Below are 27,832 nucleotides of genomic sequence, written 5' to 3'. Positions count from 1 at the left end.
CCCCGCCCACAGTGCTTCCCAAAGTCGGCTTCAGATCTTAATAGACAACAGTCTTGGCAGCTTCTGGGTTAACCTAGTATAGCCAGGAAGTACACTTTGGAATTGTTAGCAGAGTCCACCTTTCTCAATGATGAGGTGAGTTATTTATCCCAACACAGTAGAATTTACTAACCTCTGATTCCCTCCAGGGTAACAAGAGGACAGCCAAAAGGTTTTAATTAGCTGAAATGGGGCTTTGAGACAATTAAAGCCACTTTAAAGTGCATTACTGATAGGATTATATATTGTCTTTCTTCCTTTTTTTTAAGTAACAAGTCAGGGCAATTAATGCTATTTTTATCTTGCAGATTCACTGAATTTTAAGGATGATTTTAAGGATTCCTTAAAAAACCCTCTCATTGGCTGAGTGATGGGCTGCTGTCATTTATGTAAGCTAGAGGCCCTGCTGAAGGAATCTGTGATTCTGAATGTGTTTCACATGCTAATGTTATAGCTGTTTGGATGCCTTACTGCTCTTGGCAGTAAGGTGTTTTTTCAGGCCCTTTGTGAGGTTAAAGGTTCTCTTGTGTGCTTCCTACTGAGGACCTTCCCAAATGTATATTGTCTTATAAGCCAAAAGGGAACCAAGGAAACAGTTACAATTAACAGGCAGCTGCAAAGCAGAGCCATTTAGTCTCTTCAGTGTGGTTTGGTGGAGATCAGAGTCTAGAGGCTTCAGTCTGGCTTTAAGTGAAACAGCTGCATCACCAGCTGGAGACTGACACACTGTAGAGGGCGGGCACAGCACAGCTGAGATCCATCCAGTCCCATATAAGAGTGAAAGGCCTCATCCACTCCCATATGAGACTGAAAGGCCTGACTTCAACTTTGCTAGTTGCTTTGTGTTTATGTTTAGTTTAGGGGAGAGGAGGTACAGAACTTGCCATGAGCATCTTTGAGTCAGCACTGAGCAAAAAGATGCAAACAGGACCCCCGCAGGCAAAGGTCTCATGGCTTTCACTAAGGTTTCCTGCTACCCCTTAGCTGGAAGAGATTCAAAACAAGATCCTAGGAAAGGAAGCTATAACTTTTCTCTTTGGTTTACTGGGAAAACTTGGATGGCTATTCTTTTTTTTTTAGTTGCATTAACCTTAATTTAACTTATCTAGTAAGGTTTCTTTAGCCTGACTTAGTAAAAATTGGGCAATAGTCTCCATCCCTATAAGAAAATGTGTCAAGGCATTCTTATCTTTCCTTGCCTGATTAAATTAACTCATATTTCAATACTCTGCTCAAGCACCATCTCCTTTAGAATGCCTTTCCCAAGTTCCCAAGTTGGGCTAATGCCCCTCCTCTGTGTGCTCATGGTACCTTTGGTCTACTCTTTGTCAGTCTAGCCCTTACAACATCATAATGAGATTGTCTGTCTGTGGTACGTGTCTCTTCCACTAATCTGTAAGTTCCTTGCTACCTGGGATCAAATTTCATTCACCTCCCGCATTGCCTAGTAGGTATTCAGGTGTTTGCCAGACAAACTGAACTGTCGAGTCATGGGCTGTGCTATCAAACCCTTAGCTTCAGATACCATAGGACTTTCTTCTAGGGACAGAGTGTTCCTTCACTATGTGAGAAAGCAGTCAATTTGCAGAGTAAGGGAGGGGGAGAAGATATAGAATTTCTCTCTTTCTAAAATGGTGCATACCGGATAAACAAAGTCCTGTAATCACTTTAAAACTAAATGTCTCCTTTTCGTAGCATCACCGTTTCAGGAGGAGAAAAGCTTACCATTATTTCTGGTATATTGGAGAGAAAGCAGCTAATAACTTCTTCTTGAGCATAAAACAATTAAACGCAGCCTCCCGTAGAGGCAGTCTGCAAGAGCCGACCGCCTCACCCTCCACATGGGCTTCATCTTCTTACTCCAGATTTCATAGACTCTCCCCCAAAGACCTTCATCTTGTTGCACTATTATGATGAATGTGTGGAGCTGGCTCTTACCCCCTGGTTTACTAGCTATTATTGGAGGTGCTGTCAAAGAATCAGGCCTCAAATTTATCCTCCCATTAAGTCCTCTCCTGGGCAGTGCTGCTTGGTTCTGAGTAGTAGTCATCTAGTCTCCTCTCCTTTTCCCACCTCCCACTGCCTTTGAATGTAAGGAAACTGCAGGCCCTGTTGCAAACAAAGAGGTATGGTAGAAAGTAAGGCTGTAAATCATTTTTACCACAGCTCTTTGTTTGCACTTGTTCTAGGCCTAGAGAGAAGCTCAAATACGTGAGGGCCTGCATGTGCTGTGAGACCTCCATCAATTTTGGTCACAAACCCATTCCATGTCATTTCCTCAACAGGTTGGTCATGTCTGTCTCGCAGCAGTGTCTCTGGGATCTCCTTTCTATAATGAGTTAGAGATTCACTGGTTTCTAAACACACGGGCCTTATCTACTTGCCTGTCTACTCTTAACTACTCCTCTGAGTGATAACCACATGGCCTCTGATGAGTATTTTTAATGTGTTATATGATTTTTTAATTTGTCCCTTCAGGGACTCTTACAGCCTTCCTCTTGTAAGGGTTTCTGTTGAATAGACGCTCTCTGGGTCTCTGACTTAGTAGGCTGCCATTTAGTCAGTTTGAAGCTTTTATTTTGACTCTTGTAATTCTTTGCAGAAAAAAATAGGGCCAAAGGTACATTGGGTACCATTTGTAAATCTTAGGATGATTGATAAATACCCATTCCCTTTAGCAAACAGTGGATTTTGTTCAATAATAGATAGTGATTAGGTTGTTGAGAAAAATAGCTTTGGAGCTAACTCATTAATAATGCTGATATTGAGACTGCTATTAATATTGAAAAAACAATATTCCTCAGTAATATTTCTTTTCCTTTGGAGAAAGTATATTGCAACAAAGTTTTAACTTTTCCCTTTTCCAGTGAGAGATACCATCAACTTCACCTAAGCAGAATGGTTCAAAACATTGAACAGCTTATTTATTCTTCATTTACTTCTTGATTTACTAAACTATCCTATTCTCCTTTCTTTACTACCCAGCTCCCCTGCTTTTTCTCCGACACCCATCCTTTCTACCTCTCAAGGCTCCTTTCTCTAGCCAGCCCTACCACCTGCCCCTACTATTTACACCCAGTCTTCTTAGGGTAAATCACTTGTGCTAGGGCTTCTCTGAAGGAAACAGAGCACAGACAGAGCAGGTGAAAGCAGTCTGCTTTTTCAGAGCTGACAAGAAAGGCAAAGCGCTCCGTCACAGTGGGTGGACGAGCAGTCAGGGCCAAGTAACGCTGCATCTCAGTGGTTAGCACCTGCAGGCTCAGAGCTGACAGTGCACTGTAATAAGATTCATCTCTGTTCACTTAACTGATGTGGGCTTTATGGTAAATGTTCGCCTGCTTAATTACTTTAGCAGAGTCACTGATTGCCTTTTCTGAGGAGTTCTAAAAGATCCCCCTGGGATGGAGCATAAACCCCTTTTTATGTCTTTTAATTTCATTCTTTACTTGGAGTACTTGAAAACCAGTATGTGATCCATATGGCCAGTATCCTCTCACTCCTTTACATGAACATCAGAACCACTCCTTTCTAGCATGGTGTCTATATGGCCCACACTGGACCAACTCAGAAATCTTGACAGCCGCCTTCTGTTTTTATCCACATGAGATCCCCATTCTTCCCTCTCCACCACTGATGTATATGCACAGCTCTTCTCATTTAGTTTGGAATCCATGTGCATCTTTAACCAGTATGGGATCCACAGAGTATTTCCCTCTCTCCCCAGTCTAGCATGTGATCCATTAAATTAATTTCCTTCTATTTTTGAAGTGATAGGAAAAGAAGCCTAAGTTAGTCAGTTACTGTTTTTTTTTGCCATCCTGCCCCCCCATGCTCAAAAGTTATAAATGCCTTATAATAAATTGATTAATTACACAAATGGGAATGAGGTATAATTAAAATACTTCCAGTTTTTGGCGCATGTCAGTTTTTTTTCTTTAAAGTTCTCAGGTCACATTCAAGGGATTGGAATGTTCACCATTAATTAAAAGTAGATCACTTCTTGGGGTTTTGAGCTATCTCCACTGCCTCAGAAGTCCTCCCAGGTATGTATGAGGATTTTCCTGTATCCTGAGTAGGGCAGAAAATCTATTAGACATTTTTACATGGCCCATTTTGTTCCTTTATATTCACTAGTTTCTGAGAGTGTAGAGGGGCCTTGCTTCTGGAGACAGGAAATCCAGGGCTAAACTACTAATTGCAGAGGCTATCAAAGGTTTGCATTCTATAACCCCAGGAACTCTGCCAGCAACTGCTGGCCTGCCACTAGAGACAGAGTAAGGGAATCTGTAGCACAGAGTAGTGGGATCTGAGCAGACGTAGGCTAATCTTGTAGGTGTTTTGTTCTAGGAAAGTTTTGGGGCCTCTGTTCATTTATTGAGAGAAAGCTTTGATAAAAAGCAGGCATTTCTAAGGGGCATGGATTAAGTGATGTCTTTTATGGAAATGTAGATGGTCCATTTGACTTCTGTGGTTCCTTTATCTCCTGTGGTTCATTCTTCTCCATTTACATTCATTGTGATTATGGAAACAAACAATGTCAGGCCAGTATCTAAAGCAGGAAGGAATTCTGTTTCTGTCTCATGGCAGTGCTGGAAGAGATAATTTAGCCAAAGTGTAAAGCCCATGGCATCTTACTTGGCTTACATATATGGTTTGGGGCCACAGTAACTAGAAATTAGCTCAGTTTTCAAGCAAATTAGCTATAACCAATTGCTTAATTTCTAGCAGGTGATGAGGCGGAAACCTACTTTGGGCAAAATCATGCATCAAGGTAGAAAGCTCAAACTGCCAAAATGTGTAGCCATGCACAGCTTCAGAAAATGAGGCCACTGCCCCTCAGGCCATGTACGTTTCATACACATTAACTCTTTCCTCTTTCCTTCCAGTTAATGAATTGTGAACTTTCATTTGTCCAGTGCAGATACTGGAAAAATGTTGTCCAGTAGTTGTAAGTTACCTAGTGTGACACATGTGTTTCTCACCTAGAAATCAAGAGGAATACTGACTTAAATCATTCTCTGATTTAAAACCTGAGGGTTACTATGGTGTAGTATGAGGCATTCTCTATTCCATTTCCTTCAATCAATAAATTTATGTGTACAAATAAATCAAGTTCTCTTGGCCAATTTACAGACTTGGATCATTGAATAAAGCAAGCAACTAGAGGCATTGGCCAGTAGCTCATCCTTCCTGATGGTTGTCAAAGTGCCTTCTATAGTAAGGGTCCATTTTTGTGTCTCTGGTCCTGAAAAGAATGGCCACAGGAACAGCAGTATAAGGAAGGGGATAATTGTCCTGAAAGGGTTAAAACCTAGTACATAAGGGATAAGTTGGAGGAAAACCCTAACAGGTTACTTGCTGAAGTTTTGACTAGATAGTGTCAAAGTGAAAAGGTTAAAAAGTATTCTTATTTGAGGTTTCATTTTGTTTAATGTTAATCAGCAGAGTCTCTGAGGCTTGTAATACACTGCTGTTAAAAGGCATCAAGGGAAATTGCTTTTTTGGTTGCTGTTGAATTGGATGGGCTGAAGATTCATTGACTTCATGAAGAGGGAAGCTTATTACTGCATGAAATGGGAATATATGAGGCAATTCTGAATGTGAAAAGAAATGTTAGTTTCAAGTTAAATAACGTGGACTTCCCTGGTGGCCAGTGGTTAAGAATCTGCCTGCCAGTGCAGGGGACACGGGTTAGAGCCCTGGTGCAGGAAGATCCCACATGCCGCGGAGCAACTAAGCCTGTGCACCACAACTACTGAGCCTGCGCTCTAGGGCCCGCGAGCCACAACTACTGAAGCCCTCGTGCCTAGAGCCTGTGCTCCTCAACAAGAGAAGCCACCGCAATGAGAAGCCCGCGCACCGCAAAGAAGAGTAGCCGCAGCTCGCCGCAACTAGAGAAAGCCCACGTGCAGCAATGAAGACCCAATGCAGCCAAAAATAAATAAATAAATTTATAAGAGAAAAGAGTTTATGAAACATTAAAATAAATAAAAGTTAAATAACTCAACCTCAGGTAGACCATTTTAATCACCCCCATATACCACTCAGTCATACCTTCACCCTTTCTCAGAGGCCAGTCTTGTAACCTGTATGTTTGAAGGTTTCCCAAGTTGAAGCAGTTATGAACGTGATGGTTTTCTTGTCTTTTTTCTTTTGGCCATGCCGCATTGCACGTGGGATCTTAGTTCCTTGAGTAGGGTTTGAACCCGTATCCCCTGCAGTCCTGCAGTGGAAGCGCAGAGTCCTAACTATTGGACCGCCAGGGAATTCCCCTGGTTTTCTTGTCTTTAATTCCAGATATCTGGGAATATGCTCTGTAGTGTAGATCACTGGACGGCTCTTTTGGGTCTAGGAAAAGGGAAGATGCTTGAGGGGGGAAAGTTTCCTTTAGGGCAAGTTATGGTTATATAGGAAAACACAAAGGAAAGCTTTGGAAAGGAAACCCAGCCCGATGAAGAATACCTCTCTGGTACTCAGAGGTTGATGTCTTGCCCAAGGTCATGCAGCCTAGAAATGGGGGAATCAGGATTTTAACTCAGGTCTAATGCCTCTAAGGCCTTGCCTTTTACATTATATACATCATGTTGTTCAGGGAAACAATGGTGCTTTAGCTAGGCTTTTTCCGAAAGGAAAAATAAGGCTTTGGCTTTTTAGTGATAAAGAAAAATAGCATTCCATGTGAAGAAAACCGTGTAAGCAAAAGCATGACATCCAGGTGTACATGTTTAAGTAAGTATTTGAGAATACAGGACTATAGCTCTTATGAGGCTGGGCTTGAAATCCAAATGTATTTTTATCAGGCTTCATATATTCACCCATAATCAGACTCTTTAATGTATATCTGGTACCCTTATAGGAATAATTGTAGGGTGAAACTTATAGGAATCTTCCTAGTATGTACCATGTTGAGTATACCAGTTGTTTCCTCCTTCCTTGGAATCAGAGCTTATAGAAACTTTGCCTGTAAACAACTGTTGCCTGTTTTTCTCCTTTATGCCTGAAGGATTTACATAGCAGCTTTTAGAGACAGTCGGTTTTCTTCAAATGTCTCAGTAAGGAAACAATCACCATGTTCTGAGCTTCTGGATGAAACTATTATTTATTTGTTGTTTTATAAAAGACCCTTAAAGGCTTCTGTCTGTGGGAGATAGCTGGGATTGTGAGAAATTGCATCTTAGGAGGATTTACTTTAGATTCACATTGGATATGAGGAAGAATCCACATTTTCTCTTAAGCTACATTGCCTAGTAACATTTCCATGCATTTCCTGGGTAAGTTGGGTATTAACTGTGTCTCAGCCAGCATCCACCCAGCACTGGGGGAAAGAAAGCTGCTTTGCAGAGTCATGAGTCAGAGAGAATAAGTTAAAAATGGACCAAGAAATCCTCAGCCAGTTTGTAGCTCAGCCTTGCTGTTCCATCTGTCCACTTCATTTTGCTTCAGTTTATATAAGTGACCCCTGTCTTCAGCAGTCAGAAGTTGACAGTTACATTGGAGGGTGGCCCAGATTCTTGCCCTTATAGGTGCTTTGGGTGCAAAGCCATCCCTTACTGTGGCTGACTTTAGCAATTTCCCTTTCTGTGACCTTGTCTGTTTCTTATTCCTTTTCCTTTTTGGGACTTTCCAGTTCAGTAGCATTAGGAGACCCAGTACCAGAGTGTAACATACTCCCCCACTCCTCTTCCACCCCCTACCCCCAAATAAACAAACAAAAATTCAGGCTTACTTTTAGAAGATACTGGATTACTTTTATAAGAAATGCCAGAAAGCTTTTCCCTAGCCTCCTGGTATGACTTGAAAGGAAGAGAAAGCTTTACTGTCTTCAGTGACAACTTTTGTTCCTTCATTGGGGGACAGCTGTTCATGTCTGAGACACTTTTTCTTCTGGGATGGGGATAAAACATTTTTATTGTTATTTTCATACTTGTGGAGAATAGCTGGTGATCATGGACCTCCTTACTTGTGGTAAGACTGGAAAAAAACCTTCTTAGACTTTCATTTATTCATTTATTCAGTTTTACTAAAGGCTTGGGAATATATTGGTGAGCAAAATAAATTTGGTCCTTGCTTTCATGGAGCATTTAGTTCCAGTTTGAGGAAAGCTGGAGGTTTGTTAAGAAATTATATTCCCATTCCCCACTCAGTTCTACCTCCAGACTCCTTTCCCTTTCCTTGGGCCTTATTTCTTTAAATCCTCTTCCTAGTCTTGGATGGATGGCTCTCTCTGGGTAATGTGGGCAGCTCCAGCCATTTCTCAAAAAAAAAAAAAAAAGTGGTCAACAGTGTTGAGAATAGGAGAACCTTCTTTATCCCCCACCAGTGTACCCCAACATTTTTTTTTCTTTTTTTTTTTTTTGGCTGCATCGGGTCTTAGTTGCCATGTGCAGGATCTTTGTTGAGACATGCAGGCTCTCCGTTGCGGCATGTGGGCTTCTCTCTAGTTGTGGCGTGCGGGTTTTCTCTTCTCTAGCTGTGGTACTCAGGCTCCAGGGAACGTGAGCTCTCTAGTTGTGGCTCGCGGGTTCCAGAGCACGTGGGCTCTATAGTTTGCGGCACACAGTCTCTCTAGTTGAGGCGCACGAGCTCAGTGGTTGCCCCACGGCATGCGGGATCTTAGTTCCCTGACCAGGGATTGAACCTGCATCCCCTGCATTGGAAGGCGGATTCTTTACCACTGGACCACCAAGGAAGTCCCTAATTTATTTTCTATCTCTACAAATTTGCCTATTCTGAACTTTTCCTATAAATGGAATGGTACAATGTGTGGCCTTTTGTGTCTGGCTTCTTTTACGTAACGTAATATTTTCAAGGTTCATTCATATTGTAGCATTTATCAGTACTTCATTCCTTTTTATGGGTGAATGGTATTCTCCTGTAGCTCTACCACATTCTTCAGGTAATGGACATTTGGGTTGTTTTTTGGCTATTATGTTTTTTGGCTATTATGAATAATGCTGCTATGAACATTTGTGTACAAGTTTTTGTGTAAACATAATGGGTTCATTCTTTTGGACAAGTACGTAGGAGTAGAATTTCTGGGTCATAGGGTAACTCTGTGTATTAACATTTGAGGAACTGCCAAACCACTTTCCAAAGTAGCTGTACCATTTTACAGTCCTACCAGCAGTGTATGAGAGTTCTGATTTCTTCCTGTCCTTACCAACAGTTGTTAACTATCTTTTGGTTATTGCTATCTTAGTGGATGTGAAGTGGTATCTCACTGGGTTTCTCATCAGATACATGATTTGCAAGTATTTTCTCCCATTCTGTGGGTTGTCTTCACTTTCTTTTTTTTTTTTAATGTATTTCTTTATTTATTTTTGGCTGCGTTAGGTCTTTGTTGCTGTGTGCAGGCTTTCTCTAGTTGCTGCGAGCGAGGACTACTCTTCATTGCAGTGTGTGGGCTTCTCATTGCGGTGGCTTCTCTTGTTGCAGAGCATGGGCTCTTGGTGCGCAGGCTTCAGTAGTTGCGGCTCGCGGGCTTCAGTAGTTGTGGCTCGAGGGCTGTAGAGCGCAGGCTCAGTAGTTGTGGTGCACGGGCTTAGTTGCTCCGTGGCATGTGGGATCTTCCTGGACCAGGGCTCAAACCCATGTCCCCTGCATTGGCAGGCAGATTCTTAACCACTGAACCACCAGGGAAGTCCCTCTTTTCACTTTCTTGATGGTATCATTTGCAGCACAAAAGTTTTTAAACTTAACCTACTTTTTCTTTTGTCAGCTTGTGCTTTTGGTATCCTAAGAAATCATTGCCTAATCCAAGTTCATGAAGATTTACTCTCATGTGTTCTTCTAAAAATTTTATAGTTTTTAGATCTTACATTAAATCTGTGTTCCATTTTGAGTTTGTTTGTTTTTTTTTTGCCACACCACATGGCATGTGGGATCCTAGTTCCCCAACCAGGGATCGAACCCATGCACTGTGCATTTGAAGCACAGAGTCTTAACCATGGGACCAACCAGGGAAGTCCCTTTTTTTGTTTTGTTTTGTTTTGTTTTGTTTTTTGTTTTTTTTTGGTGGTACGTGGGCCTCTCACTGTTGTGGCCTCTCCCGTTGCGGAGCACAGGCTCCGGACGCGCAGGCTCAGCGGCCATGGCTCACGGGCCCGGCCGCTCCGCGGCATGTGGGATCTTCCCGGACCGGGGCATCGGCAGGTGGACTCTCAACCACTGCGCCACCAGGGAAGCCCAGGGAAGTCCCATTTTGAGTTAATTTTTGTGTAAGGTATGTGGTAGTGGTTCAACATCATTCTTTTGCATGTAGATTTTCAGTTGTCCCAGCATCACTTCTTGAAAAGACTCTTCCCACTTAATTGTTTTGCCACCTTTGTAAAAGAGAAGCCTTAATCTATTTATAATGGCTGTTTTCTCATTCATTGCCCACTCACACCTTCCTCTTCTTCCCTACTCCTCCTCTCCAAGTCCCCTTTTCCAAAATACTTCTTAGCATGAAAGCTTTCCTTTGGCAAAGCTAGGTTTTGTTTAAATACCTGAAGGGCTGATATTAGATAAAAACCAATCTCAAAATGCAAACAGGGAATTCTCTGGTGATCCAGTGGTTAGGACTCTGCTCTCACTGCCGAGGGCCCAGGTTTGATCCCTGGTCGGGGAACTAAGATCCCACAAGTTTTGCAGTGTGGCCACAAAAAAAAAAAAGAGGAAAATAAAAGGGAAAATACACGTCTCTTTCTTTGCCATGTATGGTGCTACGAACCCTGCTGCTGATAACCCATGTGGCTACATTTGTGGCATTTGTGATTGGAATTTGTGGCATAGGGCCCTCAAAATGATCCTCTTCTAGAAGAGAAGGATACAATAACCTGAAATGTAAAGGATATAAAGAGAGGAAGTCACCAGCAGCATGAGAAGCTGACTTTATCCACTCTACTACTTTGCTAAGACTGACTCTGGCTTGGGGTCTGCTTTGCCTAAATGCCAGGATCTCTGTGGAGAGTAGAATATCCACGTATTTGTCTTCTCAGCTGCCATAACAAAATACCACAGACTAGGCAGCTTAAAAAATAGAAATTAATTTTCTCACAGTTCTGGAGGCTAGAAGTCCCAGATCAAAATCCAGCAGGGTCAGTTTCTGGTGAGGACTCTCTTCCTGGCTTGCAGACAGCTGCCTTCTGGTTGTGTCCTCACATGGTGGAGAGAGAGAGATCAAGCAAGCTCTCTGTTATCCCTTCTTTTAAGGACACTAATTCTGTTGGTTCAGTGCCCCACCCTTATGACCTCATTTAACCTTAGTTACTTCCATAAAGACTCTCTCTCCAAATATAATTACGTCAGAGGTTATTGCTTCAGTATATGAATTGGTGGGGTGGGGGCAGATATTGTCCATAACAATTCAGTACAAACCTAGTGGGGATGCCCTGATTAAGCCTGTCCTAGCTTCCTGCTCCTGCAAGACTTTTCTCCCTGGTCTCTTCAGTTACCTTCTTTCCTTACTGACCTTCGTTTTCTACAAGGCTAGTCAGGGGCAAGGAACTTGTGTCCTTCGTGCAGTATTCACCTTCTCTGAACCTGCCCTTTTTGGATGGAATGGGTAGGGAGGGACTTGAACTCATACTTTGATCATTCATCTTCTTCTTATTTATTTATTTTTTTGTTTTTAACATCTTTATTGGAGTATAATTGCTGTACAATGCTGTGTTAGTTTCTGCTGTATAACAAAGTGAATCAGCTATAGGTATACATATATCCCCATATCCCTTCCCTCTTGCATCTCCCTCCCACCCTCCCTATCCCACCCCTCTTCATTCATCTTCTGATAGAAAAAAATTGCTATTTCTTCTCTGGAACCTCAAATTTTAGACTTTAGCACTGGACAGTTGCTACCTGTCAGGTGTTGATCAGTGAAAATGAGAGAGCTACTTTAGAATCTCTTAGTAGACCCCTCCCCCTTCTCCCAGATGTTCAGAAGAGATGATAGTAAATCTTTTTTAAGGTGATATCAGTGGGAAGGAAAGCCTAATGAAAAGAGAAAGATTCCTCCTTCATCCATAAATCTGGTATTCCATCTTTCTCCTACTGAGAGCTAGTCAGGCATAAGTTTAATTCTGGGACCGTGGCCAGGTGGGGAAATGTGAAATCACAACCCAGGTGAACCCTGGTAGCCTCCAAACTTCCTGGTGAAGGAGAAACTAAGTATTTAAGTCACTGCAAAGGTATGTGTCACTCAGTGTGGGCTGACTTAGCCTGGTTTTGGTGTTTTGTCATCTCTTTGCTGTCTCAGAACATATTTCCATTTCAACAGTATGAAGTCCTGAGAACTTTAATAGGAAGCTTCCAAACCCTCTCTGAAATACCCTGCTAAAGAGCATGGAGGGAGAACAGCCAGTGTCAGTCTATTTTTCTTACCTCTTAGGCCTAGTGCCCTGCACCTGCTATCTTCAGAAGATCAGATTAGTACTCAGATTTTACAGATAACAATCCCAAATAAACAGCAAGAAAAGTAAAGCAGGGACGTATACTCTGTGTCCTTTGTGGGTACTGAATTAGAAATTGTTAACTGGATGTACAGTGTTCCACCTCTCTCAGGTTTCTAAACAGTCCCTTAACTTGCCTGGTGGGAGACCTTCCATCACTTGCTGAGATCTGAAGCTCTGGGACGAGAATGTCACAGGGCGGGTTGGAAGATGATTTTATCTTCATTCCAAATATAAATTCTCAGACTGGCAAATCCATCATACCCTCAGGATAAGTTTGCCCAAACAATATTAGCATATATGCCCTGCAATATCAAGCACAGGGCATCGACAGACCCAACTGACACTTGGCAGGTATAATGGTGAGAAGGGAAGGAAATAAGTGTACTTTTTTTTTTCTTTTAATAGAGTCTTTTTTTAACTTTATTTATTTTTGGCTGCGTTGGGTCTTTGTTGCTGCACATGGGCATTCTCTAGTTGCGGTGAGCGGGGGCTCTTCATTGTGGTGCGTGGGCTTCTCATTGCAGTGGCTTCTCTTGTTGTGGAACACGGGCTGTAGGGCGCGCACGCTTCAGTAGTTGTGGCACACAGGCTCAGTAGTTGTGGCTCGCAGGCTCTAGAGTGCAGGCTCAGTAGTTGTGGTGCACGGGCTTAGTTGCTCCATGGCAGGTGGGATCTTCCCGGACCAGGGCTCTAACCCATATCCCCTGCATTGGCAGGCAGATTCTTAACCACTGCACCACCAGGGGAGTCCCAATAAGTGTATTTTTTGAAGATAGTACCTTCCAGTTTTTTTCTTTCTCTCCCCCATTCCCTCTCTCCTCCTTTTCTTGCTCTGAGCACCTGCCCCCCTCTTTCTTCCCTCTTTTTCTTTTTTCTTTCTCTGTCTTTTCTTGCTTCCTTGCTTTATTTCTTGGCAAGAAAATTCTTCAGATAGAAAGGGAATAGAGTTACAGCATCCCCATCTGTTCCATTCCCAGGGATTATTTAATTGTCCAAATTTCACCAGCTTCTCTGGATTGCCAGCTGGGCCCCAGTGGCTGCTACCATCCCACCCAGACAGACATTAGGGTTTTTTGGAGTTCTCTGTTTTCCAAACCTAGGCAAACCAAAACAAAACAAAAAAATCCTAGTTCAGTCAAGTCAGGATTTGTTTTTTATATAATTTAATTTAATTTATTTATTTATGTATTTGGCTGTATTGGGTCTTCGTTGCTGGGTGCGGGCTTTCTCTAGTTGTGGTGAGCGGGGGCTACTGTTTGCTGTGGTGCATGGGCTTCTCGTTGCAATGGCTTCTCTTGTTGCAGAGCACAGGCTCTAGGAACGTGATCTTTAGTAGTTTTGGCACGCAGGCTCGGTAGCTGTGGCGTACGGGCTTAGTTGCTCCACAGCATGTGGGACCTTCCCAGACCAGGGATCGAACCTGTGTCCCCTGCATTGGGAGGCAGATTCTTAACCACTGCACCACCAGAGAAGTCCGAGTCAGGATTTTTTTCAAAAAATTTTTTTTACTAAGAAATTTAAAGGAAACCTTAGAAAAAAACAAACCTACAAAAGCATGAAATAGATGTATTTACAGAATGCAGATTCTGTTTTCCAAAATAACTGAGATCTAATTGTAGATTGATTTGATTTGTCTATTGTATTTCCTTTTCTCAATCCCATCACTTTTGCATGCTGGACCCTATGACTCAGACTCTACACTGGGTTAACTAAGTTAGTACTGCTGCTAGGTTTGGTGGGATTCTCAGTTTCCTAAACCTGCCCTCCCATCTTCTCATTGGGTTTAGCCTCCTGGTTTTCTTTTCTGTTCCTGGACTGTTGTCATCCTTGCCAATACCCCCAAACGTTGCCTTCTGAATGAGAAAAATATTTGACACCCCACTTGGACACAATGGATATTGGGGATTTAGACCAAGCCCCACAACCTTAACTTGCAGATAACATCTCTACCCTTCGTCCTAGCCTCTAGAAAAATAAGTTAGCAAAACTTGCCTCTTGCTCCTGACCCATTTCTGTCCTTTTTGATTTGTTCATTCATTGAATATTTATTGAGCACCAGCTTGTGCCAGGCATTGTGCTAGATATTTGACATTGCTTTGTTATGTAAATATTGCAAGAATCCTCTTAAAGTTTAGTTCACTCTTTCAACCAACATTTATTGTATGCCTACAATGCACCCTTCCTAGATACTGTGCTAGCTGCTAAAGTAGATATTATTATTCCCGTTTTTTTCCTCTGGTGAGACATACAGCTTCCCAAAATCATTCAGGAAAACAAGTGGTCAAACTAGGATTCCAAATCATAGTGGGTTTTTTTTTTTGAAGTTTCTGGCTTATACTTATATTAGATTAAATGGTTTTATAATCCTTTACTATCAGTAAGTTATATTAAAAGAACATATCGATTTCTATTTTGCTATCCAAACATACACATTTTAATAAATTGTTTATTTTGGAATAATTTTAGAATTACAGAAAAACTGCAGAGATAACGCACAGAGTTTCTGTATGCCCCTCAGCCTAGTTTCCCCCATCTTACATTACCATGGAACATTTATCAACCCTAAGAAATGGGCATTGATACATTGCTAATAACTAAACTTCATATTTTATGTGGGTTTCACCAGTTTATCCATTAATGTCCTCTTTTTGTTCCAGGATCCAATTCAGAGTTATCACATTGCATTTGGTTGTCATGTCTCCCCAATGGTCTCTGGTCTGTGACAGTTTCTCAAGTTTTGTTTTTCATGACCTTAACAGTCTCGAGGAGTACTGGCTAGGTATTCTGTAGAATGTACCCCAGTGTGGGTTTGTCTGATGTTTTTCTCACGATTAGATTCTGAGATTATGGATTTTTGAAAGTATATAACAGAGGCGAAGTGCCCTTCTCATCAGATCATACCAGGCGTTACATGACAGCCACATGACATCACTGGTGATATTCACCTTCATCGCTTGGTTAAGGTAGTATTCGCCAGGATTCTTTACTGTCAAGATACTATTTTTACCTTTTGCTACTCTTCTTTGGAAATAAGTCTAGCCTCCTCTCAGTGGGAATGGGAATTAAACTCCACCTCCTAAGGAGGAGAGTATCTATACATGTTATTTGAAATTGTTCTATTAGAAATATTTGTTCTCCACATTTCTTTAATCACTTTTATATCACTAAGGACCCATGCTAACCTCTGGTCTAAAACCTGTGCTTTTTCTGCTGTACCAGGCAAGAAATGACAAAGACCTATACTAAGACATTTGTTTCAGGAAAATTTATTTCAGATTTCAGAGGTTTTTAAAAGGTAGATTTGGGGCTTCCCTGGTGGCGCAGTGGTTGAGAGTCCACCTGCTGATGCAGGGGACACGGGTTCGTGCCCTGGTCCGGGAAGATCCCACATGCCGCGGAGCGGCTAGGCCCGTGAGCCATGGACGCTGAGCCTGTGCGTCCGGAGCCTGTTGCTCCGCAACGGGAGAGGCCACAACAGTGAGAGGCCCGCGTACCGCAAAATAAATAAATAAAATAAAAAATAAATAAAATAAAAGGTAGATTTGATAAGACTTGGTGACCTTGAATGTGACAGAGTGGTGGAGAAGGGAGTGTTTGAAAACAACACTCAGATTTTGGTTTGAATGGCTGGAAATAAAATTTTGGTTTGAAATATTAACTAACAAATATGATTGGTTGTAGGCGTTGATAAAGCTTAGCTTCTTCAGAGACTGTATTTAGCCTATGTGTTACTGAATGCCCTGTTCTCCCAAGTAAGAGCAGAGCAAACTACTACTTTTCTTTCTGACTGAAACACCAGGGCCCCCTAGTGGACAGCCCCCCGGGTCCTGTTTCTTGTCTAAAGGATGCTTGGTTTTGTTTTTTGTTTGGTTGTGAGGTTTTTCCCTAGTTCATTTGCAGAGCAGAGATGCTTGATTCTGTTCTCTGTCTAATAAATTATTAAACCCTTCCCATTTTAAAGTAATCAGTTCACCCCGTGTGACCTCATGTTCCTGAGAGGATAGTTACTCTCTGACAGTTACTCCCATGCTCTCATACTCTAAACCAGAAGGTAGTTGATACTTGTTTTTAACTCATTTATCCTCTTATTCCATCTGGTGCTATATTAATGTTAATTCTTTGTTTCAGAGCCATCATCAACCACTTTAACCCCAAAATTGAATCCTACGCTGCTGTGAATCACATATCCCAACTGTCGGAGGAGCAGGTAAGCCACTACTTTCCTCATAGTGACCCTAGTTTGTGCCTAGCATCAAGCCCTCTCTGATGGCAGAGGGATTCTATGACTTAGCTTCTAATGGGAGTGGCAAGAGCTAGGCTGCTAAGAGGAATTAGTAAGGGATTGGTTGGTAGTACTTTAAATAGAATGATGGCTTCTGTTTTTGTGCCATATGAAGGGTTTGCTTAATTATGTAGAAGATATGTAGGTGAAATTTTGGTGAATTGTTATTTTAGAGTGGGTGATATGGCATTTCTTCTTTTAATTTTAGGCAGAGAGTCATTTTGACTTTTGAAAATAAGAAATGAAAACTTAGCAATGGTTGAAACTGCCAAATAGAAAAACCCTGAGTTAAGCTTAATTTGAGGCTGTTTGGCTCCTTAAAACATGAGCCCTCCTTGGGGCAGATTTTCCTTAGTAATTGAGTTCTAATTTGCCTTGAGCAGTTATTTCGGAGCAGGTTTTTCTGTGATATGGACCAAGTTGGAGATGCAGATAGTGTTGTGTGTTTATTTTCCTTGAGTCTGGCCTGATTTCCTCTTCTCCCAAAATGCCTGTACTCGGCCCTGCATTATATAAAATTACAGATGGGGCTTTAGCGTGGCATGGTATTGAACTTGATGTTTCAGAATGAGACTCTTGAGTCCTGTTTTTAAAAGCACAAAATGAGACATTTGTTCACACAATCTTCCTTCCTTCCCACCCTACTCCCAAGTTGGAGGGCCTGGGTATTCATGAGGTGAGAGTCCAGATATAGGCTCCAAGCCAATTTTAAAAAAAAACCTATGCTCTGCACTCTCTTTTTTTGTCACTGAGCCTCTTGCTGGCAGGGCCAGCCAGCTAGCTGTTGTGTGATTGTGTGTTCAGTGTTCCTAAAAGCTGTTCCGCTCACCAAATGAGGCACCAAGCAAGCCTTTTGCCTAACAGACAGCTTCTCAGTATTCCCACCAGTGGCTCTTTCCTCAGCCAGATGGATAGGACTCAATTAGTCTATCAGTTAGTCCCCTTGACATATTTGTTCTCTTTTGTGAGGCCAGCTGTGAGAATCCATCCTCTTATTTAAACCGCTTTGATAAATGGCTTTCATTTTCTTTTTTCCTCTTCTGCCTATGGAGCAGTCCTAAGTCCTGTATAGATAGGACTTTGATGCCACTGCTCTCTGTGAGGTGCTTCAAGATCCTACCTTTTTCCTGTTGGACCAATTCAGATCAGTTTTATTATATGATTTTTATGCAAAAGAATTCAACATCTTGAGTTTTGTATAGTGAAAGAAAGGGTGACTTTCTTACCACAGTGAGCTCTGGTTAGTCTAAAAGCTTTAAAAAAAAAAGGAAGACACATTTTCCCAGTCAGCCACGTGCAGTATTCATCCCCCAGCAGCTTGGGAAGGTCAGGCTGAAGTCTTCCTACAGCAGTAGCAGCCACAGACCAATAATAAAAATCCATTCTGCCGCATGAGGCAATCTGGAAAAGGATGATTAGCAAGCACGTGTCCTCACCCTTCTCCAACTTCTTTCAAAGTTAAATGAAGTGATGAAAGTGACTCAGTAAGAGTCCACAAGCCAGAGATGAGGTGACTTCTATAGAGTGGGAGAGTACACAGCCCTATTTGAGAATGAGGAAGGGATAGCACTCTCAAAGATTTATCTTCTTAGTAAATAATTGCATGCCTGCTGTATACAAAGTGTGGTCCTGGGTAGTAGGGATCAGTGGTGAATAACCTAAGTGTAGTCCTTGCTCTCATGGAGTTTTTGTATATTCATTACCTCTCTTAACAACACTTTTCACTTGGGGAGCGGGGGAAGGGTGATAACTATTCTGGGACCCTTTTCAAAACTGCCCTCAAAATAGTTGTTGCTTCTCTTCCCTAACTGACTCTGAAGGGCAATAAATGACAGCATGAGGGTGCACTTGGTTTTATTCTCAGCATATCAGATTAAAAGTATTTTGACTCCTTGTTAATCTCCAACATGTGTTGGAGCACTTCTCTCCCCTCAGTTATGAACATTAATGCTAATGTCACTAATGTTAAGTGTATTCACAGCTTCTCAAAGACCTGGCTTTGGGATGCAGTAGAGCCTGGTGGTCCAGTGGTTTAGACTCCGTGCTTCCAATTCAGGGGGCTTGAATTCAGTCCCTGATAGGAGAACTAAGATCCCACATGCCACTTGGCCAAAAAAAAAAAAAAAGAGAGAGAAAGAAAGAAAGAAAAAGAAAAATAGGGCCTCAGTTGTTAGCAGCAAACTAAGTAGAAAGAAAAAATCAGGAACTTAATACCCAAGTAGATTCTAAAGTACTCCTAAAGTAAAGCCTAAAGACCATGGATAGATGTTAACTGGGATTTATAGCACTTAGTAAGATAGCAGACAAGAGAGGGCTCTTTGCTAGATCTGCCTGCCTAGGCTGCCATTTTCTTCTGGCAAGAGGTTTAGTTCTGGCAATCCCCAGACACATTCTAGTGTGTGTTTGAGGCATTTCAAGATGATGTTTGTAAATCCATTATTGCTTAATAAACAAAGCCCAAGCTCTCACACTGGGGTTTCTTTTCAGATGTCCAGAAGATAGATGACATTTTTTATTACTTCTCATTGGCTTCATGGAGGGCAGCTTTTTAATCAGTTAATACCCTCAGTGTGACTGAATGGTCATTCACTTTCTAGTGTAATAAACTGTGTGCATTTTTTTTTTTTTGTGGTACGCGGGCCTCTCACTGTTGTGGCCTCTCTCGTTGAGGAGCACAGGCTCCGGACACGCAGGCTCAGTGGCCATGGCTCACGGGCCCAGCCACTCCGTGGCATGTGGGATCTTCCCAGACCGGGGCATGAACCCATGTCCCCTGCATTGGCAGGTGGACTCTCAACCACTGTGCCACCAGGGATGCCCCTGCGTGCATTTTTATTTTGTATACAAGGTGTCATATTTATCTGGAGTTGATTGCAAAGCTTGCTCATTTTGACTCCTTTTGTGTGTGTGTGTGGTAAAATCAGCATAAAATTTACCATTTGAATAATTTTTAAGTGTACAGTTCAATGGCATTAAGTGCATTCACATTGTTGTGCAACCATCACTACTGTCCATCTCCAGAACTTTTTCATCATTCCATGCTGAAACTGTAAACCCATTAAACAATGACTCCTCATTTACTGTACCCCCAGCCCCTGGTAACCACTATTCTACTATTTGTCTCTATGTATCTTTCTATTCTAGGGGTATCACAGAAAGTGGAATCATATGATATTTGTCCTTTTGTATATGGTTTATTTCTCTTAGCAAAATGTCTTCAAGTTTTGTCCATGTTGTAGCATGTATCAGAATTTCATTCCTTTCAAAGCTGAATAATATTCCATTGTATGTGTATAGCACATTTTGTTTATCCTTCTAACCATCGATGGACATTTGGATTGTTTCCACCTTTTGGCTATTGTGAAGAATGCTGCTATGAATGTTGGTGTTTTGAGTCCCTGCTTTCAGTTCTTTTGTGTATATACCCAGAGGTGGGACTGCTGGATCAAATGGTAGTTAAATCTATGTTTAATTTTTTGAGAAGGCATCATAGTGTTTCCCACAGTGGCAGCACCATTTTACATTCCAATTTTTCCACATCCTTGTCAACACTGGTTGTTTTTTCTGATTTTTTTTTTTTTTTTTGCGGTACGCGGGCCTCTCACTGCTGTGGCCTCTCCCGTTGCAGAGCACAGGCTCGGGACGCGCAGGCTCAGCGGCCATGGCTCACCGGCCCAGCTGCTCCACGCCACGTGGGATCTTCCCAGACCGGGCCATGACCCCGTGCACCGTGCATCGGCAGGCGGCCTCTCAACCACTGCGCCACCAGGGAAGCCCGTTTTCTGATTTTTTTTTTTTTTTGCGGTCCGCGGGCCTCTCACTGCTGTGGCCTCTCCCGTTGCAGAGCACAGGCTCGGGACGCGCAGGCTCAGCGGCCATGGCTCACCGGCCCAGCTGCTCCACGCCACGTGGGATCTTCCCAGACCGGGCCATGACCCCGTGCACCGTGCATCGGCAGGCGGCCTCTCAACCACTGCGCCACCAGGGAAGCCCGTTTTCTGATTTTTTTTTTTTTTTGCGGTCCGCGGGCCTCTCACTGCTGTGGCCTCTCCCGTTGCAGAGCACAGGCTCGGGACGCGCAGGCTCAGCGGCCATGGCTCACCGGCCCAGCTGCTCCACGCCACGTGGGATCTTCCCAGACCGGGCCATGACCCCGTGCACCGTGCATCGGCAGGCGGCCTCTCAACCACTGCGCCACCAGGGAAGCCCGTTTTCTGATTTTTTTTTTTTTTTGCGGTCCGCGGGCCTCTCACTGCTGTGGCCTCTCCCGTTGCAGAGCACAGGCTCGGGACGCGCAGGCTCAGCGGCCATGGCTCACGGGCCCAGCTGCTCCACGGCATGTGGGATCTTCCCAGACCGGGGCATGAACTCGTGTACCGTGCATCGGCAGGCGGACTCTCAACCACTGCGCCACCAGGGAAGCCCGTTTTCTGATTTTTTTGATAATAGCCATCCTAATGGGGGTGAAGTAGTATCTCATTATGGTTCTGATTTTTATTTCCCTAAATCATTATTAATGTTGAGCATCTTTTTATGTGTTTATTGGCCATTTGTTTATCTTCTTTGGAGAAATGTCTCTTCAAGCCCCTTGCCCATTTTTTAATTGGGTTGTTTGGATTTTTGTTGTTGAGTTTTAGGAATTCTTTATATATTCTAGATATTTATCCTTCATCAGACATGTGATTTGCAAATATTTTCTCCCATTCTGTGGGTTGCCTTTTTACTATGTTGGCAGTGTCCCTTGATGAACAAGTTTTCAATTTTGATGGAGTCCTGTTTGTCTGTTCTTTGGTTGCCTGTACTTCTGGTGTCATCATTACTAAATCCAGTGTCATGAAACTTTTCCCCTATTTTTTCTTCTAAGAGTTGTATAGTTTTAGCTCTTACATTTAGGTCTTTGACCTATTTTGAATTAATTTTTGTATATGGTGTTTGATAAGGGCACTTTGACCGCTTTTTGTATTTCATGTATCTTTATGAATAAAGTTTATAGAGAAGGTACAACTTGCTTTTCCAAGAACTGTGAAACTACTCCCAGTTTATTTCCTACTGAGTTTGCTTGTCTTTAATACATCTTATAAAAACTGTCCTTCAGGCCCCTTGCCCACCCTCAGCTGAGATTTAGCTCCTTTCTCTTCTCAGTACGGCTTGTTGGTAAGCATCTGTCCCTAGCTGGTAGAATCATTTGGTATGCCCCTATCCCTACCAGTGACACGCACCCTGATTTTTATTCTCTCACGAGGATAGCTGAGTCACACAACCTGTGGCATTTTCATAGATAAATCCCAACGACCCTTTTGTTTGTACTACATAAATGTGGAAGGAAGGTATTTAAGAGAGACTCTAGACCCCAGACTAAATCTTGGGTTTGGATGCTTTGAGGATATACTGTCTTGATGCAATGCTCCCTGCAGATAAGTATGTTAAAATAGAAGAGCTCTTCAGGGGGTTCTCCTCCCTGTCCTGTCCTACCCTAAACTCTTATATACTCCCTGTCCTTTATTCCTGCTTTTCAAATTAGGAAAAAGACTTTTTTATTACTGGCTGCATCCTACTAGAATTGGGTCTACACTCAAGAGATCTGTCATGAAATTTTTTGGAATACTGGCTCACAGGTTTTTAACCCAAAGTCCAAGAATAGGCTTTAGAAAATTACTGCACACTGAAATTGTGTAAAATTATGCATATGTCCTTTTTTTTTTTCTTGAAGAGGGTCCATCTTTCTTAAAAGTCTCAGTCAGCCTTTGACCCCTTAAACACAAAATTTTTTTTAAAGAATCACTGGCTTAGGTGCCTTGAGTAGTACCTCATACTTTCCTTGCCCCCAAAGCCATCAGACCTTTGAAAATGCCCATTGAAGATCTTAAGCACCTTTTAGACTATTCACTATTTGTTTTGGTTTGCAAATGCTATGACATTGATTTATATCAGCTCTAACTTCCTTATAGGCAAAAGAGGGATTCATAGCAGAACTTTACAGAAGATTCTCTAGAGCCCTGTATATCTAGAGTACATAGTGGCAATTTAGGATTCAAGTCAAAACCTTCCCTGAGCACCTGATTCCTTAAGCTTTCAGTCATACTAATGACCAATTTTGTGCCATTGAAATATCCCATTGGAAAACAAGTAAATGGCCCACTTTTACTTTCTTCAGCCTTCATTCAGCTATCAGTATTTTAGCATTTAGTGCATTGTGCTTTAGATTGAGCCAGGCATTTGAGGGATACAGGGGTATGATAAAGGGCCTTTGTTCTCAAAGGATGGAGTAAGTGCAAAAGATGGCTTAAGGCAATTTATTATCAATAGCCAACCAGTACTAGCAATAGGATCTGTGTGTTCCTGTTGGAGAAAGATCTCTGCAGGTTGTGGTAGTCAGGAAAGGCCATGTGGAAGAGAGAAGAAGTGAGTTGGGCCTTGAAAGAAAAAGGATCGGAATTGGATAAATGGAGAGGCACAGATTGTAAAATGTACTCAAAGCCAGGACCTGAAAAGGACAGAAAGAGTGGAGAAGAGTCCCAGAGTTTCTATGCCTTGTCCTTGGGTCCCAGGGCACCCAGGGGCTGGATGCCTTAGAAATATGATTCAGTCATTTAAATTGTTAGCGCATCTTCCATAAACCCTAGTGCACTGACTCTCATCCCTGTCCTAATTGTACTGCCTTTGATTCAGTTCACAAGCGTTCATCTCAAAGGCCTAGTATGAGCCAGCCTTAATGCTACTAGGCATATGATTAGACCTACTGAGCAAACCTATCTCTCTCTTTTTTTTTCCTGGTAAAAAAACACATAACAAAATTTATCATCTTAACCACTCTTAAGTGTACACTACAGTAGTGTTAATATATACATTGTTGTGCAATTTATCATGGGTTCGAGCCCTGGACGGGGAAGATCCCACATGCCACGGAGCAACTAAGCCCATGCACCAGAACTACTGAACCTACGTTCTAGAGCTCGCGAGCCACAACTACTGAGCCCACGTGCCACAACTACTGAAGCCTGCATGCCTAGAGCCTGTGCTCCGCAACAAGAGAAGCCACTGCAATGAGAAGCCCATGCACCGCAACAAAGAGTAGCCCCCACTCACCGCAACTAGAGGAAGCCTGCGTGCAGCAACAAAGACCCAACACAGCCAAAAATTAATTAATTAATTAATTTTTTAAAGAAACAAAAAACTGAAACTGTGTATTGAACAACTCCCCTTTTCCTGCCCTCCACCTTGCCCCTGGCAACTACCATTCTACTTTCTGTTTCTAAGCGTGAGCAAACTTATCTTGAAGCTGGTATTCCTTTAAACCAAGTGGCCCAGGGGCTTTTGCTAAAAATTTTTCATACAAATTTAGGGATTTTCCAGGAAGATCACAAAGGTGGTCTGCTGGCACCCCCATGTGCCACAGGACTATAGGACAGTGTCACCAGATGCCTCCCATTATTTCTTCAAGTCTCCACTCTCACTAAGGCTTTGGATTTTGGTTTCAGAGGAGGTCCTGTATAATGTCACATGTTATAAGAGGTATCTTTGAAAGTATTATGATGAAACAGAGAATCATTCATTTGTAGGAGTAGGTTAAAGTCAATTAGGGAAACAAAAAATGCTTCACATCTGATTGAGTGAAAGTTGCATTGGAAGCTGAGAATTTATTTTCATCTGTTAGTCATCTTTCTAACCCTTTTTGCTTTTCTCCTGATCCTAAGATAATAGCCACTATAAATAACTGCTGAGTGTTTAAAGATTCTAACGAAACCTAACTTTATTTTCCCAGAGAACAGTGAGATACTGCTAATAAGAGGAGAGCCCTAGTTTGTGAGGCAAAACATTGTTAGGGTGTCTGGGTGGCACCCGTTACTTGTGAACATGTAGGAGGAAGCACAGAAAGATCTTGGGGAGATATCCTAAAAGCTTCAAGCCTTATGAGGAAAATGGAGCCTGGTACTTCAGTTTTAGAGTTCTTGCCCCTTGGGGTGCTAGTAAATGTTTAACAACTGGTAGGGGGTGAGTGGTTGGAGGGGGCTGATTTGTAGTGCTGAGGGTGAATGCTCCCACCATGGCTACCAGTGTGAAGCCAAGTGGCTCTCACAGTGCTTGAAAATTTAACAATCATCTCTCACAGGCCAAGCATGTGTAAGTCAGCTCTAGCATACCACTGGTTGTTGAGGAAGACTGGGAGAAGGGGGCTGTAAAGTTGTGAGGTGGGGCTTTCTGAGCAGGAGGTGAGTGTGGGTCACTTTCCCCATGGAGCCACCTATATTGCCTCCCAGGGCAATCGAGTCCTCTGAGCAGCCCATTCTGAGAGCCCCTGTGATGTTTTCTCATCTTAAAACAGGGCCTTGGCCACCATGCAAGGCAGCCTTGGCAGAGACATATGCTGGTGAGCTGAGATTTAAGACTCTCACGATAGCCATAACTCAGTTTCCTGTACTTGGCATTGTGTTTTTTTTTGTACAACAGCCTGTGGTTTTGCACTGCCTCTCTACAACACTGAGTGATGGTTGCTGTGGGAACTCTGAGTACGAGCATGTGACACAAGCATTGGCTGTCTGACCCTTCCTCTCTTGGTGTCTTTGTTTAGATTCTGACATTTCAATTGACCTATTTGGCAGGAAAAAGTTTGATATGAGTTATTTGTTCACTGGATTCACCAAAGCAGAAAGACACAAAGTCAGAGGCAGAGAGATTTTCCTACAAGCTGCTAATAAACCTTGGAAATCAACTTTATGTTACATAGGGTATCTTGAGAAGGTCCACTTAAGAAGGTCAGCTGATTATGTGCTGCTAGGATGTCCACTCTCTTACTTGGACCAAGAGGTAAGCTGCACTACCAGAGACAGGGGAGAAAGCTGGATTTTAGCTCCTCTGAATAGGGAAGAAAGTATCTTGGATTTAAAAAAGGACACAAATAGATAAAAGGAAAGGAACAACTAGGAGTTTCTGAGCTAGGCACTTTTACTTAAGTTATGTAATTAATTCTTTAATCAATTGTTTGGGGTAGGTGCAGTTATCCTCATTTTATAGATGACGATGCTAAAGAGACTTAAGTAATTTGTTCAAGATCACACAGCTGTTAGTGGTAAAGCCATAGTGTGAATGTAGGTCAGTCTGACACCAAAGTCTGAGCTTTTCATTGGCCGAAGCACGTGAGATAACTGGAGTTTGTCAAGTATCCTGAAGGAAGAGGCAAATCAGGATAGGAAGGTGCAGGGAGAAGCAGAGAGAATGGGGATAACAGGGCTTGTTCCTAAGTGGTGGGGAAAGGTCCTGGTTTGGGAACGGCCCATTCAGTTAAGGAAAAAAAGTACTGAACAGGGACCTGGAGAGTTTGCCTGCCAGTTAGGCAGAAATGCCTAAGTAGAGGCTCCTGACAGAGTATGATAACTTTATAAACGAGGGAAAAGTCTCTTTATTCCATACAAGCATGTCAGAAAAGTCAGTATGAGAAATAAAGCTTTTCCACACACCAAAGGAAGATGACGAATTTTTTTAAAGTTCTTATGTACTTATTTCTTTTAAAGATAATATATTTATGTGGGTCAAAACCAAAAAAGTAGCACACTGAATTTTAATTATTTTTAAAGTGGTAGTTCCATTTTGTTTAAAAAAATAAAGGGAAAATTAAGATTCAAAATTAATGTCCCACAGCCAAGCTAGATGAATGCAGAGGTCACTGGTGAAGAGCTCAGCTTATTATTCATGTCTGCCACTGTCAGCATTTTCTTCAATTAAGTATGAATTTTGAAATGCCCATCACATAAACTTTCTGGTCTTCCTCAGTCAGGCTTCATTGTCGGTGAAGCTTCATTGGCAGTGCGTGAGAGGAGTAGCTTTGGAGCTCATAGGAACTCCAGTAGTTGTCAGCTTTTCAAGAGGTTACAGGAGAGAGCAGCCCTTGCTTTCTTGGTTTAAGCTAAGAAGGACCCTTTATCCCAGTTACTAGATGTACAGGTAGGACTTCACTTTTCAGTTTGTTTATTTATTTATTTGGCTGTGTTGGGTCTTAGTTGCGGCACGCGGGATCTTTCCTTGCGGTGCGCTGGCTTCTCTCTAGTTGTGGCATGTGGGTTTTCTCTCTCAAGTTGAGGCATGTGGGCTCAGTAGTTGTGGCATGCAGGCTTAGTTGCGCTGTGGCATATGCGATCTTAGTTCCCTGACCAGGGATTGAACCCACGTCCCCTGCATTGGAAGGCGGATTCTTTACCACTGGACCACCAGGGAAGTCCCTTTAGTTTGTTTTTTTAGCCACCTCCTTCCTTCCAAATAGATCTTCCTGTACTTTTGTTTTATTTCCATTGCAATCTCTCTCCCAGGAGGTAGCTCAAAACTCTATAAGGTGTGCTTGGAAGAGTATGGTTTGCCACTGTGATAGTAACACTGGAGGCCAGAAGTGTCACTATGCAAACTGTTATCTCTGTTATAAGCTGTGTTAATTGGAAATGTTTTTGCTAAGTACCATAACAGCACTTTGACTTTTCACAGTGACCCTGCTTAAAAAGAAGTTACAGTCTTAAAAATGACCCACCCAGCTAGAAGGGAAACTGTGGATAGCCCACAAATGGGATTTCTGTTAAAGAATTTTGTCTCTTAAGGAGGGATACATAAGTGAGGCGTGGCAGTGAGGCAGAGACCCCGTATCAGATTGTCGGACGGTGTTTTCTGTTTCCCTCCCTGAGATGTGATATATTTCCAAGAAAAGAAAGCTCAAGTAGGAAGGACAGAGATCTGCCTCTTGGTTTCAGCTGGGTGGAGTGTTCAGCCTGCAATAAACCATAGAGAGGGAGAAGGCCTGATGCGATATTTGGTAAACGTGTATCATGTTCCCCCACCGCTATTATCTTGGCTGTCTCTTGGTGTGATTGCATGCCTTGCTTGTGCAGGGTAAGGACCTGGGCATGTTGGATCTGTAATTAGTGCAAAGAAAAGCTTCACAAGCTTCACCCCTGGAAACAAGGGGGTTTCTAGGGCTTCAACCAAATCAAGTCAGGGAGGTGGGGCAACTACCCAGGGAAATTAAAGAAAGTCATTGTCGCCACTCCTTTAACCAACTGATGGCCTTTCACGAATCACCCACTGTGAATTTCATTATCTG

The 27,832-nt window shown here is 42.5% G+C and overlaps 1 protein-coding gene across 1 annotated transcript in view; it reads left to right on the top strand.

The window, feature by feature from the left end:
- Positions 1–27,832, top strand: part of ARMH3 (armadillo like helical domain containing 3) — a 159,860-nt gene that overhangs the window by 108,729 nt on the left and 23,299 nt on the right. Inside the window, exon 23 of the mRNA XM_007470382.1 lies at positions 16,599–16,677. Within this exon, the coding sequence (XP_007470444.1) occupies positions 16,599–16,677 (79 nt within the window). The remainder of the gene's footprint in view (positions 1–16,598; positions 16,678–27,832) is intronic.

The sequence above is a fragment of the Lipotes vexillifer genome, unplaced genomic scaffold (assembly GCF_000442215.2).
Source record: "Lipotes vexillifer unplaced genomic scaffold, Lipotes_vexillifer_v1.1 scaffold916, whole genome shotgun sequence".
Taxonomy (NCBI): domain Eukaryota; kingdom Metazoa; phylum Chordata; class Mammalia; order Artiodactyla; family Lipotidae; genus Lipotes; species Lipotes vexillifer.
Note: the sequence above shows the minus strand (reverse complement) of the source record. Positions and strands in the feature narration are given on the sequence as shown.